We start from the raw sequence: 17,321 nt of genomic DNA on the forward strand, positions 1-17,321 counted from the left end.
GATTAAAATTGTGTTTAGAAATGAACAGAAATTAAAGTTGTTTTAATTTTTTGTAAGTAATTTAAACAGAGATGCAAAGAATAGTTGCATTAGTAATTGTAATGGTTCATCAAAATTGACCATTCTTTAAAATTGCATATACTTCCAAAAAAAGTGGGAAAAAAACTTAAGGTCAAAATGCCTATAAAATGTGTTGTAGGTTGTACCATGTGAATTATAGTATGTGTAGGATAATTTTTTTCCTTTTTTCTGAATAACGTATTTCATAGATGCTAAATAAAAAAAATTAGACCCCATCCATTTAATAGTTTGTTTTTTGTTATTATTATTTTTCTCTAATAAAGCTTGATGTCATAAATTTATACAATAATTTGCTACATGAAAATTGTGGCCTCTTGTCTTTTGGACACATTTTGTAGCATTTATCAAGTTATATGTAGTTAGTATGATAATATGGTATAAGAAACTTGGCTATAGACAAGTACGAGGATATTCTTGGTTGAGTTGCTAGTTAATTATGTTTATGTTACGCGTAAGTGTGATTGTGTTGGTGCATCACCATTTGGTATTTCAAAACGGAGGTCATTTCTTTTGTTAATGTATTCTTAATTGAGCTCGTCCAATTAGACTTCTCTTGTACAATTTATATTTTTTCTAAAATTTGTAAATTATCGAACAAAAGTTAATAAGTTAATTTTATAGTGTCACAACAAATAAAACTGATTAATATGTTAGTTTTAATTTGATCAGTCCTTATACACCATCAAATATTCATTATTGTGATTCTCATTCAAAAATCAAAATGCCTAAGTACGAAGGAAGATACATAAGTAATCTTTACATCAAGATAGTACTTAATGATTCCATTTTTATTTAATATTGGTACTTTGAGACATCATGTTAGTCAATCAATGAACCAAGTCTCAAATCTAAGTTAATTAGAATATATAAATTAATTAGAGGCGTTAAAGGAATAAATTGAATCAAATTTAATTGTGGTAAAAATAGATTAATTCAATTAGCATGCTATGAATTTTACTTTTTTAGTGTTTGCTCGAATCAAATAACGAATCATCATTTAATATGATCCAACTTTGCTCCTTCAAATTAACATAATTCCAAATCTAAAAATTTGATTTTGTACATATAAAATTATGTAACATTTTGACATGTTGAATTATAATATTTGATTCATTTATCAAATCAACAAATAGATGAATAATTCAACCCGTACATATATGATTGCATAACCACCCTGCACTTAACCAACTAGGCCACTACTTCCCCATTACAATCATCTCTCCCACTTATTTGCCACAAAGAAACAGAGTGTGAGAGAGAAAAAAGTTGAAAAGATGAAGGCATCTTTCAAATTCTCTGCCTCCTTCTTCTTCATCATCTTTCAAATAATATTTATCAGTTCCCAAATTTCGACAGTAAATTGCAGCAGTACAGATTCGTGCAATTCGAATCTCAAACTTAAAAGCGAAATTCTCTTCGATACCACTTCCTTCCATTGTCTTACAGTATGGAGTCAACAAGACTACATCCTCAGAGTACAATTTCCTTCATTATTACTATCAGAAATCGCTAATTTTCGATAGTAGATTAGGGATTTTTTTTTTTAGTAGTGATATCTCATTAACATTTTCTTCCTTATTTTTTTTTCTCTGTTTCAAGTATATGAGAACAGATACAAATGTATGGAGTTATGTTCTCTCAGCACCAAACACAAATTCATATATTGCTATGGGATTTTCAGAAAAGGGAAAAATGGTTGGCTCAACTGCAATTGTTGGCTGGGTCTCTAATGACGGAACTGCCACTATGAAGAAGTATTTTCTCGGCGGTCAATCGCCGAATCAGGTATGTTTCTAGTCCGATCTAGGACTGGTTACCGTTGTTTTTTGCTCGAATTATGTATATATAATTTTTTTTGAAATTTAACTGTGTACGTATAATAATATCATATTTATTCTGAATCGACTTAACGTTAGATTTTGAATTTCCGATCAGGTGTTGCCTGATGAAGGAAATCTCCAGCTTGTCAACTTTACATCCTCCGTCGTAGCTGAAAACTCGAGAATCTATTTGGCCTTTCAGTTGAACACTGAAATGCCCAGTAATCGGCTCATTTACTCCGTCGGACCGTCGGGAATGCTGCCGTCCACCGTCGATTACCGGTTGACGGAACACCAGGATCATACATCTACTTCCTTGGATTACAACACAGGTTAGTGAATGGATGAAGTTCGAATTTTATTGTCTTGTTATTGTATGGACTTAATTTGATTGTCTTATATCACACAAATTATTTCAAATTTTGATATAATGTAAAATCACACAAATGTTTTAAAAATGCTCTCTCATGGAGTATTTTGTTTTTTTAAAGTAAATTTTGTTTTAAAAAAAAAAACAAACCAAAAAGTCCCTTCCTTAGTTGCACCAACGGTGGTGACTTGGTGATCAATAAAGTCGTTGAGAGAGGTTTTAGGTTGAAATTTCATAGAGATAAAAATACTACGTAATTCTTCTCACGTGTCCTAGTTTTGGTGGACAAAGTTACTCGATACATGCTATTAACAGAAGGTGATAGGTATTCCATGAAATTAGTCGAAGTATGTGAAAATTGATCAAACACCACCGTCATAAAAAAAAAAAAGAAAAAAAAAAAGAGGCCCCTTGTAAGTTGATTAGTATTAGTTGGTATTGTGAGTCTATTACTATGACGGACCATTGAAAAATAGTGGCGGGTTGAATATGATTATTCTACTTAATAGTTGTGTATCCCTTTAGATTCGATTCATCCTTGGTATGAAAAATCCATGTATGAACTGAGAAGTGTTTCCTCGTCTTACGCAATGCAAATTCATAATTGGAACTTGAATCCAAATACCAAACACCGAGTGAAGAGAAAAAATGACAAAATTACTATCTTGCCACATTGCGTACTATTTTTGGAAAATAAACCAGCTAGTATCTAACAGTTCGTTGAAAAATAACAATTTTGATACAACAATATTATAACATTGCCATGAATTTCAAACTTTAGTAAGTGTAAAATCTAAGATATAGTCATGATATTTGAATAAAAAATTGCCTAATTTTTCATGAACTTGTGAAGTTTTGATCATTTTTCAACAACAATCCAGAATATGACTACTTTGAATTATATCCCAAAAAAAGAAAAAGTCTTTCTAGTAGGGAGACTAGTAGTGGTGGGTGGGTTCCACGAGCAGCTTCTAATGAAGGCAATCATAATTGGTCTAAAAGAGTAAGAAGATAGTTGCCCTGCACCAACAAATGTATCAATTACTTTATATTCTAGTCATAACAATAATAATGGTTTAAGTACCAACAAACATATGTCGTTTTTACGTCTTTGACTTTAGGAAGTGGAAGAGGTTTGATATTTATTTTGGAGTTCGATTAATTATTTGTATCAGATAGGGCTCGATTCGGGGTAACACTCCTTACCAGAGATTTTTCATATCTAGCACTCGAACTCGAGATTTATAATTAAGGAAGGAGCAATCTCATACACCGCACCACATTTTTTTGTGGTTGGAAGCCAATGTTGTTTGTTAAGTTTTCTTTAAGAAAAAAAAGGGCTTCCTAATCTCAATAGTACAATTCAATCAATCAACTATTTGTATAAGCCAAAATAGTTGGCATCTCATGACTAACAAACTAAATGTGTATTTTAATTTCTTTTAAGACAAAGCAAATCTCAGTTGGGAAAGAAGAAAATTAAAGTACTATGGTGAAGTAGTAGGTAAAACATCTTAATATAATAATGTCTAGTTTGTTGATTGAACTGGATTCAATAATAGCATGATGCTGAATTTTATTTTAATTGGGTAGATATAGCTTATGCTTTTTCCTGTTTTTTTTTTAAATATAAAATATTTGTTTGATTGAATCCTTTTAAGTACTCTCTCCGTCCTCTTTTAAGTACCACTTTTTTTTTAACTCATCCTAAAAAGAGTGTCACATTTCTATGTTTGGGAAAAGATGATGACATGATTCGTTAGGACATACTTGATACAAAAATTCACCTTGTTATTATAATGAAAAGGGAAAAAGGACAAATATACCCTCGAACTTTCGAAAATGGTATATAAATACCCTCCGTTATACTTTTCATCCACCAGAGCCCTTGCTGTCCAAAAATCAGTACACATTTACCCCTCCCACTAACGGAACACTCATTGTGTACACGTGTCGCAATCCTACGCCACAACCCGAATTGACCAATTTTTTAACCCAAATTTCAAAATCCACCCATAACCCATTTAACCCATCCGATTTACCCACAAATAAACTCTTTGAAATCCTAAAGAAAAATCCTAAAGTTTATTNCTGTTTTTTTTTAAATATAAAATATTTGTTTGATTGAATCCTTTTAAGTACTCTCTCCGTCCTCTTTTAAGTACCACTTTTTTTTTTTAACTCATCCTAAAAAGAGTGTCACATTTCTATGTTTGGGAAAAGATGATGACATGATTCGTTAGGACATACTTGATACAAAAATTCACCTTGTTATTATGATGAAAATGAAAATGTAAACAATGTAATTTTAGTACTTGTAGAAATTTAACTTGCGTGTCAAAAATCTTCTGCTATGCTGTATGCATCTCAACTTCATGGCTGCTCAAATATTGTCACATAAAAATGGGACAGAAGTAGGGGCGAAAGTAGCTTATACGTTACGAGTTCATGTGAACCCAATAATTTTTTGCTTAAACGCAGTATATGTATCGAGAAATACACTAAATATTTGATCGTGAACTTAGTTACTGTTTTATGTATTGTGTATTAATTTCATATGCTTGTTATGTTGTTGTAAAACAGGTCAAAGTGAAACAAAGACCCTTTATGCAAACCTGAGGAGAAGCCATGGACTTCTAAATATGTTTGGATGGGGAATTCTCATGCCAATTGGGGTCATGGCAGCTAGATACTTGAGGCAATATGATCCAATCTGGTTTTACTCTCACATAACTATTCAATCGTTAGGGTTTATCCTAGGATTCGCGGGTGTTATCAGTGGACTCGTTCTCAATAGTCGTCTTCAGAACAATGTCAATAGACACAAAGGCCTTGGCATCTTCATTCTTCTTCTAGGTTGCTTGCAGGTTTGTCTCAACGCTCAAGTTGACTCGACTTACAAAAATTACATTGATGATTTTGATTTATCGATATTCATTTTGGCTGTTTTTCTTTATTGGATAGGCTATTGCAATATTGGTGAGACCAGACAAGGAATCAAAAATAAGAAAATATTGGAATTGGTACCATTACATTACAGGGAGAGTATTGATACTTTTGGCAACAATAAATGTTTTCTATGGTATCCATTTAGGAAATGCAGGAAGTTCTTGGAACGCTGGTTTTTCTGTTGTTTTGGTTATTTTATTCATCACTGCTTTAATGCTTGAGATCAGGATGTGGAGGAGAAAGTAGAAATCTTTTTTTTTTTTTTTGTTATGTTTCATTCATGTAATGTTATTGTTTATTTTTCTTGTTTTTTGAAGATTTTCCTTTGTATTTTCTCTACACACATTACATAATACTAACAGCCAATTCTTTCCAGAACTTAATATTTGTTGAATACAATATTTACAAGACCAATTTAAATTGATTGTAACTTTACAAACTTGTTCATCCAATCCGACCCAAGATACTAACCGAGTTCTTCAGCAGTAGTTCAGTAGAACTCGGGGATTATCTTTCATTTCAACAAGAGAAATTGATCAGATGAAGAACACAAAGATGAAAAAAGATAGATGCAGAGATACTAATGTTCCGAACATTAGAGCTGTAAGTGCTGTGGTGCCTGATGATATGTCATACAGGGGAAAACAGGAGTTCTCAAGTATGAACTTGAGATGGTTAAGCACAGATCAATCGCGATATACAGTAAAAACAACAGAATAATTTCAAGGAACAAACATTGATAAAACCAATATATTTATACAACAAACTGGTAGTTCAACATGAGACAATTAGCCAACAACTAGTATGTTGAAGGTTCGAATTGTATGAAAAGGAAAATGCTGTGTTGCAAGAGATTTTTGGAAAATGCAAATCATTGTCTTTTGTGACTATAGCTGTAAATTCATTCCCTATGCATTTGAGTCCTTGTCCGATGAGCTATCGGTCATGATTTCATCTTCTTCATCGTAATTCAGCTCCTATAAGAAAATATAAATTTTCCATATCAATGTGAACAAAAGAAACAATAAATCAAATTTTATTTTAGCTCTGTTGTAGCAGAGGAGATTAGCTAGTAAATGTTCTACTTGCCTTTAGATGATCACCCTTTATCTTCTTTTCTTCTATCTTCTCCCTGAGCGTTCGAATTGGAGAAATTTTTTGCTGCAATATACATTCACCACCAATCAATTTCATCTCAATGTGAAACAGTTCATTCTTCAAATTCTCTATACCTATATCATCGTGCCTCAATTTGAACTTAAAACCTCAGGGAGAATTTTGAACCCCCTAAACGTCAACCTCTTGACTCGTGTTCAGGCGATTCAAAATCCATATATATTTACATTAAAAACAATTATTGGTGTAAAAAAACACCAATATATATGTTGTAATTTTCTCAGAGGGGTTCGGGTGAACACCCTCGTGCCCCTCTAGATCCGCCCTAGAGGGTAATCATGTTCATTTCATTGAGTTTCACGCAACCATAAACAAGAAAATCATTCAAAAAATCAACTTATAATAGGATTTATATTTTAAATTTCTTGCATCTTCATCTAAGATAAATCTCTAATTACAAAATAAAATTTTTGAGATTCAATTTTTTTTTTATTAATTGATTTTTATTACAAAAACAGATTTGGATTTTTTTTAGTTTTCCATTTTTTATCAGACTTAAGTTCACCTGAAAGCAATCAGAATAAAAATAGAGTTACCGTGCAGGATAATCTGAGCTCATTCAATCGGAAAAGCCGATCAACTTCAAGCTCAAGCTGTTTCTGCATCTCCCCTCTGTTTAAGAGCTCTTTCATCTGCAAATCCAGCATCAAATCCCTTTCTTTCAACATCTTCTCCGTCTTCTCTTTATCGCCTTTCAGCCTCTCGAGCTTTTCACGAATGGCACTAAGCTCCTCAGCTAGCGATGAATCGAACGGCTCATCCTGAATGCAGCTGATTGGATTAGTTGCCTTTTTCGGAATTGAAAAATCTGGATGAAGATTCTCTTTGTTTGAGTTTTGAGTTACTGAGATTTCGATCCATTTTTCAGGTTTATTTGAATTGGATGTAACCGGAGTTGCCGGAGTATTCTTAGGTTGAAGCGGTTTCCGGCCAGATAATGGCCGGCGGATCTGATTGTCGGGAAAAGGTGATGTAGCTGTCGATGGCATTTTGTTTTTTTGTATAGCTTTAATTTGTTGGTTCGAATTTGAAATGGTGAAGGCGGACAACAACGGCTACTTATAAAAATGTGTGTGGCAGACTGGCACCAGAATCCAATGTTTTTGTGAGGAATAATAAACGATTAAATTTGATACTTGAGTGCTTCAGCACAACAAGGCCCATTAGCTCAGTTGGTTAGAGCGTCGTGCTAATAACGCGAAGGTCGCAGGTTCGAGACCTGCATGGGCCATAATATTTTTTGTGTTCATTTTTCTGCCATCTATAAGGGTTGNCCGGAGTATTCTTAGGTTGAAGCGGTTTCCGGCCAGATAATGGCCGGCGGATCTGATTGTCGGGAAAAGGTGATGTAGCTGTCGATGGCATTTTGTTTTTTTGTATAGCTTTAATTTGTTGATTCGAATTTGAAATGGTGAAGGCGGACAACAACGGCTACTTATAAAAATGTGTGTAGGCAGACTGGCACCAGAATCCGATGTTTTTGTGAGGAATAATAAACGATTAAATTTGACACTTGAGTGCTTCAGCACAACAAGGCCCATTAGCTCAGTTGGTTAGAGCGTCGTGCTAATAACGCGAAGGTCGCAAGTTCGAGACCTGCATGGGCCATAATATTTTTTGTGTTCATTTTTCTGCCATCTACAAGGGTTGTCTTCATCTTTTTTCGATATTTTTTTGACCTAACTCTATTTCTCCTTACACTTACCATATATAGCTAACTTCTCTCATTTCCTTGCTAGATAAGTGTATATGTGCATCTTTTATTCACATATCTAAACTATTTTCACATTATCTCCTCATCCTGTCCATCACATATACAAAGTTTAGTAAAATAGAAAAAAAAATGAATTGATCTTCTTTGACTAAGTCAATGTCACCAAAAACCAAAAAAAAAGACTTATTTGATACTTTTTATTCAATTTTCTCGGTGAACATTCTATACTCTTCATACTCTACTTATAAGAAGTTGAATAAAATAGAATATTGTACATTATTTTGGATTGTTTTTTTCTTCAACTGATGGTCTATCAAAATCAATTTCTCTATCTCTAAAGTAGTAATAAAGTCTCTGAACATTTTATATTTTTCACATGTTATTTTGTGAGATTACACTGAATATATTATTGTTGTATGGTGGGCACCAATTGATTCCAAATCCAAACGAAAGTAAAAGGACCAATTGATTAGATTGAACAATCTTACCCATTACAGCTGGGCACCAATTGATCATAAGAAACAAAGATTCAAAAAAACTTAAAAACTTTTTTATTCCCAATCATTTTCTTTAATCTATACGAAAGAAACTGAAACTTGAGGTGTCTTGCCCTTGAATAATCAAAATACATCTTTCAAAATTTATTTTATTTTTGTTAAAAAAAAGGGAGAAAATACTTGTCTGGTTCCTGAAATAAATGTGAAATTAATTGAATAAATCAAACATATATATATCAAATTTATAATCTCGTCATTATTTAACCTTGATATTTTATCTCCACAATATAATTATGATATAATTTGTTTGTGATCCAATCATCCAAACGACCCCTTATAATATTTGTTAGATGTTTCACATAATATATGTGAGTTTGAATTTCACTTTTCCTTTTTTTTTTTAATTCTATAATGCAATAAAAGATTAAAAATTAAATAAATTGTGGTTATGTGGTAGTTTATGTTTGATCCAGTTTTATTAAGTTCAAGTCTCGATCAAAAAAAGCGAATTAATTGACTATTGGTGGCAACTATAGACGTGTAAATGGAGAATAATACCATGAAGACCTTTTCTTTGATTGCAAATTGACTTATAAAACATAGAAACAAATAAATTACAATTTAATGTTCTATATTAATTATTAATTATAAATAAAATAAATGGAAATCTATATGTTGTCATTGTAGTCAACAAATCAACCAAACAACCATGCTCGTGTCAAAAATATAATACTCATTTAAATAGATAGTGTAATTTTTTTTTCAAACTACTACAATAAAACCAGTAACATCTAATTTCAACAAACTGAATATATAAAATATCAAATCTATTGTTAAACCCATTCATATTACTTTATCTGATTATTTGTTGAATTCACTTAGAGCTGAGGTTTTTATTAAAACAATTTATCTATCCGTCAAAATTTATATATTCACTTTATGAGATTTTACTAAATATATCGTTATTATTATTTATTTGTTGAATAAGCTTGTACCACTTATTACAAAAGAAAAATACATTATGTTTAACAAGGCAACCAATGAAACATATTTTGAGATTCAACTAATTTGAATTATTATCAAAAAAATATATTTTAATAAATATCTTGTAAAAAACGATTAGAAATCAAACTCAAAATTTCTAAAATTTAAAATGAAATAATACTCACTACTCTTTCGCGCTTTGAGACCTAACACATTTGAATTCATACTAAAAAAAAATTATTTTGAAATATAACGTAATTTAATAAAGTAGATCAAATCCAAACTCACAACAACATACCTAATATAGTTTTACAAATAGAGTATAAAAAAGATGATAAGTATACAACATTAAATAGAGTATAAAAAGAATGATAAGTATACAATATTATTTTACCTTGCAAAGCTAAAAATATTATTTACGATAAACTCTCAGCTAAAGTAAAACATATATTTATAGAAAATAGTATAGAAAAAAAATTAAAATAACCAAAAAAAATATGATAAATGAAAAAACAACAATAACAAGAAAATTGCTAAGGATCCAATTATTTTTAAAAACTAAATGACACTTGACTACACAAACATCAAATACATAGTTATAATTTTAAAATAAAAAAATACTTACCACGTTACCATTTTAATGTCTAGTAGCCAACAATATATTAGGCTAGAATCAGAATTTCACAAATTAAACAAAAAGAATCAAAATTTCGCCCAAAAAGTAAAAAAGGTTCTTCCACGAAAATGAACCAAATCAATAACAACTGAGATAAAGAATCGCCGAGAAACAAGAAAACGAAGGCGCACGACGGAGGCGGAGGAAGAAGAAGAAGAAAGAAGAGAGAGAAACAGTCACCGGATACTCAGTCCTCCTCCTCTTCAAACCCTAATTCACCAATTTTCTCTCTCTACCTATACGTACATATATTCATATGTATAGATAGATAGATATTTATTCGTAGCAATTTCTGATCATTCACATTTCTGCTTTGTGATTCCGGTTGACCGTATTGGCCTTCCCATTTCTTCTCATTTTCAGATCATACCAGCAGCAATTGCAGTGTTTTCAAGGGTAATTCGGTCCAGATCTGAAACGGCTTTAATATATATCTTCGATGGATGACCTAGATATGCTGACTCGAGATTACGGGTTTAGACCCGGTGGAAAATCGGCTCCGATGAGATCCGACGGTGGAGATCGTCGTTCCTCTTCCGTACGATCATCGTCATCTTCACCGTTGTATGATGATTCTGATGGTTTATTGTACAAAGACGTCTTCGGTGGACCTCCAAAATACACCAAGTCTAGTAATAACAACAGTAAATCTTCGTCGATGAATGATATCAATTACGATTCAATTTTCAATACTGGCAATGATTCGAATAGCTATAACAACAACAATAAGACATCGTCCGTTCCGGTGTATGACAAGCCAGTGTACGACGAGGATATTTTTGATGGATTGCCAGGACTGAAGAGCAAATCGGAATCTGAAAAATCTGCATCCACTGTGAGATTTGACGACAACGTTTTTGCTACAATGACTTCGCCACCACAACCAAAGATGAAGGACGAACATTTTGGTGATCTGCTTGGGAATTTGAAGTCGAATGAGAAGGTAACAGAGCCTAAGAGTAGTACGAGCTCGAGTGCCAAAGAGTTTGATGATTTGTTAGCTGGTTTTGGGAGTAGCACTTCCACCACTAATAAGAGGTACTTTGTCATATTTCTCAAAGCTCCACTTGTTTCTCTGATCACTGTGGTTTAAATAATTTAAGCTATTTCTTAGTGAAATTAAAGTAATGACTAGAATTGCTACAAAATTAAAGGCATAGTTGTTCTAAAGTTGTTTATATAGCTGATCCCAACGAGTTTGTGATGAGGAGGTTATGGACTACCAAAGAGCAGAGAACATTTTTACTTTTTTAGGATCATACATAGTACATACATTATTGTGATAAGGGGAGTGGGGTGGGGTGGGGTGGGGTGGGTTTGGGGGAACATGAATCTGGATACTATAGAAGGCCATCTGCTCATTGTTCACATACATACTACTGTCTATGCTATTTGAATACAGCCTGAAAGGGCTAACATGTAACGAATGTTGCCCTCTTGCATGTGGAATAGGATAGAACGTATCACAAAATTCTTGTATCTTTTAGCTTTTTGAAATCTGTATTTCTTATTATTATATATGGAATTACTTGATATACTATGTCTATATGCTCCCGATAAGCTGAAGAGGCTTTAATTAGGTGAAGAACAGCGTATTAACTCTATGAGATGGCACACAGAAAATGTAAACTGTGGTACTTTATCCATACTTACAAAATAATGGTGGTGCTTATCCAAACAGTAAAAATACAAAATATGTAACTGTTGTAGTGGAATACATATAGTTCTGGTTAGAATTCTCAAAGTTTTGGTAATTGTTGGTGTTTAGTAGTTTGTGTGTTTTATTATTAAAACAAAGCCAGTTCATTTCTCCATTAGCCCTTTCAATTTTCATGAATTTCCTTTTAGACTGACTAGAAAACAATAGACAGACTTTTTTGAGCAAATAATTATAGAAAGAAGAAGACAAGACAGAACAGGGTGTCTCAGTGAATGACATTGATTAGACTGTATTTGACATGTTGGTGCATTTTTCCTTGGCTTATCAGTTGCGATTAGTGTTGTTAATTAGAATAAATCGTTGTGCTCATTTGTACGGCCAAATTGTTGTCTATCTTTGTTATCCTGCAATTGGATTGTCTAATGAGGGACAGGTGGTTTTGCACAGGTCATTCACAGAGTCTAGTCATTACTCCAAACCCACTGGAAATTCAAATCAAAGTTCTATTGGTTTGGATGACCCTTTTGCAGGTTTAGGGTCAACCTCAATGCCGGCTTCGTCTAACCCGGGGGAGTTCATGGATCCACTTGAACAGATTGGCCAGCTAGGTAAATCTGGAAATACACACTCTGAAGCTTCATCGGTTAGTGGAGGAGTTCTTGATGATTTAGATCCACTGAATGGTTTTAGTAAGCCTGTCCCTCCATTATACTCTGCTAGGAATAACAGAGGGACGGGAGGGAGTCCTCAGAGGGCAGGATCAGGAACGAGTGACACACAAGCCTCTTCTTCTAGAGAAAATATCGGAAAATCTTCTTCCAGATCTTCTGATAGCCGCTCACAGAAAAAGGTGCCTGGGGATGGTTTTCAGGACTCTCCTCTGTTTGACATGCCTTCAGGTGATCCTCAGAGATCTTTTGGTCCAGCTGGCTCCCCCCCTTCATATGCAAGTAGCAATATTCATGAAACACACTTTGAATCAGATACGTCCCCAAGATCAGAGGACCAAATGCAGCCTTCTGATGATGTATGGCTTAGTGTATCAGAGATTCCTCTTTTTACACAACCTACAAGAGCTCCACCTCCATCACGACCTCCTCCTCCAATTCCACGGCGAAATTTTAAGTCAGAGGCTAGTTCCTTTGCTTCAAATGCAAGAAAGAAGGGTGACAGATATTCTTCTTCTCCAAGTTACAACCAATACTCTCAAAGTCCTAAGGTTGTTCGTCCTGCAGCCAAGAGCCCTCCAACTTCTCAGTTGGATGAACTTGATGAATTTGCCATGGGTAAATCTCCCCACAGTGTGGATGAAAGTGCAGGAGTTCTTTCTGGTGAAGATATGAATGCAAACTCAGTAGCTGCTGCATCAGCAGCAGCGATGAAGGAGGCTATGGATAGAGCTCAAGCCAAATTTAGACATGCTAAGGAAGTTCGAGAAAGAGAATCTGCAAAGGCAGCTAAGAGTAAGGAGGCTGTAAACCTGGACAGGGATGAACAAGCCATGCATGAGACACAAGAAAAAGAATTGAGAGAAAACAAGGAGAGATTAGAACGTGAACGTCAACAGAGGGAAAAAGAAGAGGAAGAGAGAGCACAATGGAAACTTGAGAGGGAGAGGGAGAGAGCCAGAGAGGTAGAGAGAGATAGGGGTAGGCAAGCTGTAGAAAGGGCTACTAGGGAAGCACGAGAAAGAGCAGCAGCAGACGCTAGAGAAAGAGCAGCTGCTGCTGCTCGTTTAAAAACCGAAAGAGCTGCTGTGGAGAAGGCTGGAGCTGAAGCTCGAGAACGGGCTGAAAGGGCTGCAGTTCAGCGAGCACAAGCAGAAGCCCGTGAAAGAGCTGCTGCAGAAGCTAAAGAAAGAGCAGAAAAGGTAGCTGCAGAAGCAAGGGAAAAAGAAGCACGCGAAAAAGCTTCAGCTGCAAAGGCTGAGGCTGAGGTAAGACGTCGAGCAGAACGAGCTGCAGTAGAAAGAGCTGCTGCAGAGGCTCGAGAAAGGGCAGCTGCTGCTGCAAGGATGAACCAACAAAAGAATGATGATGATCTTGAATCCTTTTTCAATATGGGTTCTAGAGCCAATAGTGCACCAAAGACAAGAACAAGTTCTGTAAATGTAAACAAAGCAACCTAAGATATCAATTTAAGCCTCTCTATGCTCTATCTTTTATTCTGCATTTTGGTAACTCTTTTCTTTTCTTCACCTGCCATTTCTAGGAGACTTCATTTGCTTCACAGTTCCAGCACAAGGCAGGTGCTGGAGGGTCAAAGCCAACATTTTCATCTACCACAACCTCCTCCAACAGGACAAAGGCATCTTCAACAACAAGTTTTGCTGATGATCTCTCTTCAATATTTGGAGGTACTTACTTTTTTGCGGCTTCACTAGCAATATTCAGGTGGTCAGTCTGTACTACTAGTAAAGCCTCCCAGGCTAGATTAACTACCATGGCGGCTTTTCACTTTCTCCAACTTTACCTTCAATTGAATTAAGGTCACGCAATTGCAACTTAATTCAACACATCAGTTAGTAACAGTTTTTCTTGAATTATTCCCTCAATTGTACAGAAGATGCTTTTATTTGAACTGTCTTAATTTCTTACCATTTGTTTTTATATTGTATTTATACTTCAAGAAGTCACCGAGGCAATAATATGCTTACAGACAAACTAATGGCATACAAAATGTGTCATGTTGTTGGTTTTAAGTCTGTCTCATCAATTTCCTGAATACTGAATTATGTTACTTAACCAGCTGCCACTTCATCTGGAGATTTCCAAGAGGTTGAAGGGGAAACCGAAGAAAGAAGAAGAGCTAGATTGGAACGCCATCAACGAACTCAGGAGCGTGCGGTATGCCCCCTGGCACTTGTGTCTTTCCTCTCATGTTCGGATTGTCAGGGCAAATTTCTGTTTACAGCCTTTTAGCATGTATTACATAGTTGATTCTTTAGAAAGATATATGATTTATGATATTTATTTTCTCAGGCCAAAGCTTTGGCTGAAAAGAACCAACGTGACCTTCAAGTTCAGATGGAGCAGCAGGAAAGACACGTAAGTACTGTTTTATGAAACAGCTTGCAAAAGTACTTGTACATTATTGTGTGCTTGTTGCAATTAGTGGAATACTCAAAAAACAATGCCTAAAATTTTCTTTGTATTCCACTTTTACATTCCTATATCGAATTACAGAGTTATAAAACAATCATGTTGTTGCGGTGCTGTTTAGATGATCATTTTTAAAGCGTATTTTCGAACTTTGATTGGAAAGATTTTCTTTCTTCAAATCTTACCTAAACTTTGGGATCTTGTTTAAAGATGCAGATTTGAACTAGCTATGTCAGATATCAATAGGATCACTTTCTTCTTTTTGGTGCTGGATGAATCATGTTAAGTTTAAACTAAGATAATGACTCCTTAAGGCCTTGCCTTGTGCTTCATGATGCTATCCTAAAATTTGTGGTGTCTTTCATCCTTTTTCTTTTTGCTCTCTCTTCTATGCTATGTCCTTGCTATGATTTTTACTATTTTATCAATGTAATATAGTTGCTTGCTTTTTGTTACAGAGAATATCTGAGACCCTAGATATTGAAATCAAGCGATGGGCTGCTGGGAAAGAAGGAAATCTTCGTGCATTGCTATCAACTATGCAATATGTATGTTCCGTTTTATGTTCGCTTATATGAGGAGATTAGTTGTACCCCAGAACTGTTAGATTTCACTTAACACACACCTGGTTATTAACATGAGAGAGGAGAAAATTTGAAAGGAGTTTTTTTCTTTGAGCAGAAATTGCCAAACAAATGACACGTACATCCTATCCATTTTGCTATCTCTGTATTTACTTGGTTGCTAATCATAGTCATTTTTTTTCCTTTTGTGGGGTTGGGATGTGGGTGTGTGTTGGGGGGTTGTTGCCCTTCTACCTGTTCACACCTTGAAAAGAACTGGTGTTAAAAGTAAAAAAAATACCAAGTACATACACATACACAGGAAGCCATCATATCAGATAACAGATTTTTCTTCCAACCATAGAAATTTATGCACCAAAAGATACACATGAATTGAAGATCTATAGAGACCAACATAACTTGGATCTTAGAACAATCATTACTCTTTTGATAGACATTCACAAATAAATTATTTATGAATGGGAAAACCTATAATTTCTGAAACATTTGATTGTCTGTGCTTCTAATAGTATGGTCTTGATAAAAATATCAAATTGACTTGTTTCATAGGTGCTTTGGCCTGAATGCGGTTGGCAGCCTGTTTCTTTGACGGATTTAATTACTGGTGCTTCTGTAAAAAAGGTGTATAGAAAAGCAACATTGTGTATCCATCCCGATAAAGTGCAGCAGAAAGGTGCCACCCTTCAACAGAAATATGTTGCTGAGAAGGTGTTTGACATGCTCAAGGTACTTTTATCGCTGACCAACATGACAGTGCATTACAAATTTGGTTCTTCACTAACATGCCCTTCACATTTCTTGTTCATCTGAGGTTTTTTACTCCTTTATCACGAGACATTAATAATCAATTAGTCTGTGGTTATGGGCTGGGTAGACCCATCAAGTCCTAAATACCCAACAATCCCACTTTTTTCCCTGGTATGTTGCTTTTCAAGCCATGGGTCAAGGGTTCTGAACTTTATGAAGCCTCTTAAAAACAGATGTCGGGTTCTTATGCAGCCTAATGACAAGTTTCATTTCTTGGTGTCTTTCCTTTTGCCTTATCAGAATTGTCATTGAAAGATCCTTTAGTTGTCACTGCTTATTTCACTTTTTATACTCAATGTTGTGCTCTTTATTAAGTTCTATATCTTGCAATAGGAAGCATGGAACAAATTCAATTCAGAGGAGCTTTTCTAGATGCTGCGCCCATTCATTAGCTTTGAGCTCCTTCAGACTTTTTGATAGAAGAGGTAGGAACAGTTGTTTCAAAGCAGTGCTCTTGGTGACTCTGTTATAATCTTCTGTCATCATGTGGCATGCTGGACCGGTGAAATGGGCCTTTGTAGCAGTGATGGTTAAGTGCAATATATTACTCTGTTGCTGTAAATTAATGTCAGTGCCAAAGACATTTATGGTGAATGGTTCTTGAATTGACTGGTTTCTGGGAAAAATGTCGGGCATTTTTCATTGTGTGCAGCACGAAAGGAGCATTGTATGATTGAGTTGTGAAGTTATACAAAATGTATTTTCCCTATTCATTTTATCTCTAAAGTCTTTTGTTTTCTGCATGAGAAGAACATATCTCTCTTGCATCATTTTTTGAACTGATGTTGTATTGAGTAAATCAGAATGATATTTTTGCACGATGTGAATAGGTGAATTTTAGTTAGTAGTACCATGTGATGCTAGTGTTTTATCTCTGCAGTTGAGTTAGTCACTGATTTTGG

The 17,321-nt window shown here is 34.6% G+C and overlaps 3 protein-coding genes and 2 non-coding genes across 6 annotated transcripts; 4 read left to right on the forward strand and 1 right to left on the reverse strand.

The window, feature by feature from the left end:
• The first annotated feature begins 1,259 nt into the window (after positions 1–1,259).
• On the forward strand, positions 1,260–5,586 carry LOC125873248 (cytochrome b561 and DOMON domain-containing protein At3g07570-like). Its single transcript, XM_049554148.1, has 5 exons — positions 1,260–1,556; positions 1,681–1,866; positions 2,017–2,233; positions 4,855–5,138; positions 5,236–5,586. The coding sequence occupies exons 1-5, from the start codon at positions 1,356–1,358 to the stop codon at positions 5,464–5,466; spliced, it is 1,119 nt and encodes a 372-aa protein (XP_049410105.1). The 5' UTR covers positions 1,260–1,355; the 3' UTR covers positions 5,467–5,586.
• A 351-nt stretch (positions 5,587–5,937) lies between these two features.
• Positions 5,938–7,419, reverse strand: LOC125874030 (uncharacterized). Its single transcript, XM_049554838.1, has 3 exons — positions 6,933–7,419; positions 6,310–6,381; positions 5,938–6,197 (listed from the first exon to the last, which is right to left on the reverse strand). Exons 1-3 carry the CDS (start codon positions 7,383–7,385, stop codon positions 6,129–6,131), a joined length of 594 nt encoding a protein of 197 aa, XP_049410795.1. The 5' UTR covers positions 7,386–7,419; the 3' UTR covers positions 5,938–6,128.
• A 134-nt stretch (positions 7,420–7,553) lies between these two features.
• TRNAI-AAU (transfer RNA isoleucine (anticodon AAU)) lies at positions 7,554–7,627 on the forward strand. Its single transcript has one exon. It is a non-coding gene; the product is annotated as a tRNA-Ile (tRNA).
• Positions 7,628–7,930: 303 nt separating this feature from the next.
• Positions 7,931–8,004, forward strand: TRNAI-AAU (transfer RNA isoleucine (anticodon AAU)). The gene has a single exon. It is a non-coding gene; the product is annotated as a tRNA-Ile (tRNA).
• Positions 8,005–10,287: 2,283 nt separating this feature from the next.
• Positions 10,288–17,246, forward strand: LOC125872146 (auxilin-related protein 2-like). 2 transcript variants are annotated; one of them, XM_049552823.1, is made up of 9 exons: positions 10,288–10,509; positions 10,631–11,305; positions 12,375–14,037; positions 14,139–14,283; positions 14,676–14,773; positions 14,909–14,974; positions 15,487–15,576; positions 16,162–16,338; positions 16,753–17,246. In XM_049552823.1, the coding sequence occupies exons 2-9, from the start codon at positions 10,707–10,709 to the stop codon at positions 16,789–16,791; spliced, it is 2,877 nt and encodes a 958-aa protein (XP_049408780.1). In that variant the 5' UTR covers positions 10,288–10,509; positions 10,631–10,706; the 3' UTR covers positions 16,792–17,246. The 2 variants fall into 2 exon arrangements, with proteins under 2 accessions (XP_049408780.1, XP_049408779.1); XM_049552822.1 differs by having other exon boundaries at positions 10,288–11,305.
• The last annotated feature ends 75 nt before the right edge of the window (positions 17,247–17,321 follow it).

The sequence above is a fragment of the Solanum stenotomum genome, chromosome 8 (assembly GCF_019186545.1).
Source record: "Solanum stenotomum isolate F172 chromosome 8, ASM1918654v1, whole genome shotgun sequence".
Taxonomy (NCBI): domain Eukaryota; kingdom Viridiplantae; phylum Streptophyta; class Magnoliopsida; order Solanales; family Solanaceae; genus Solanum; species Solanum stenotomum.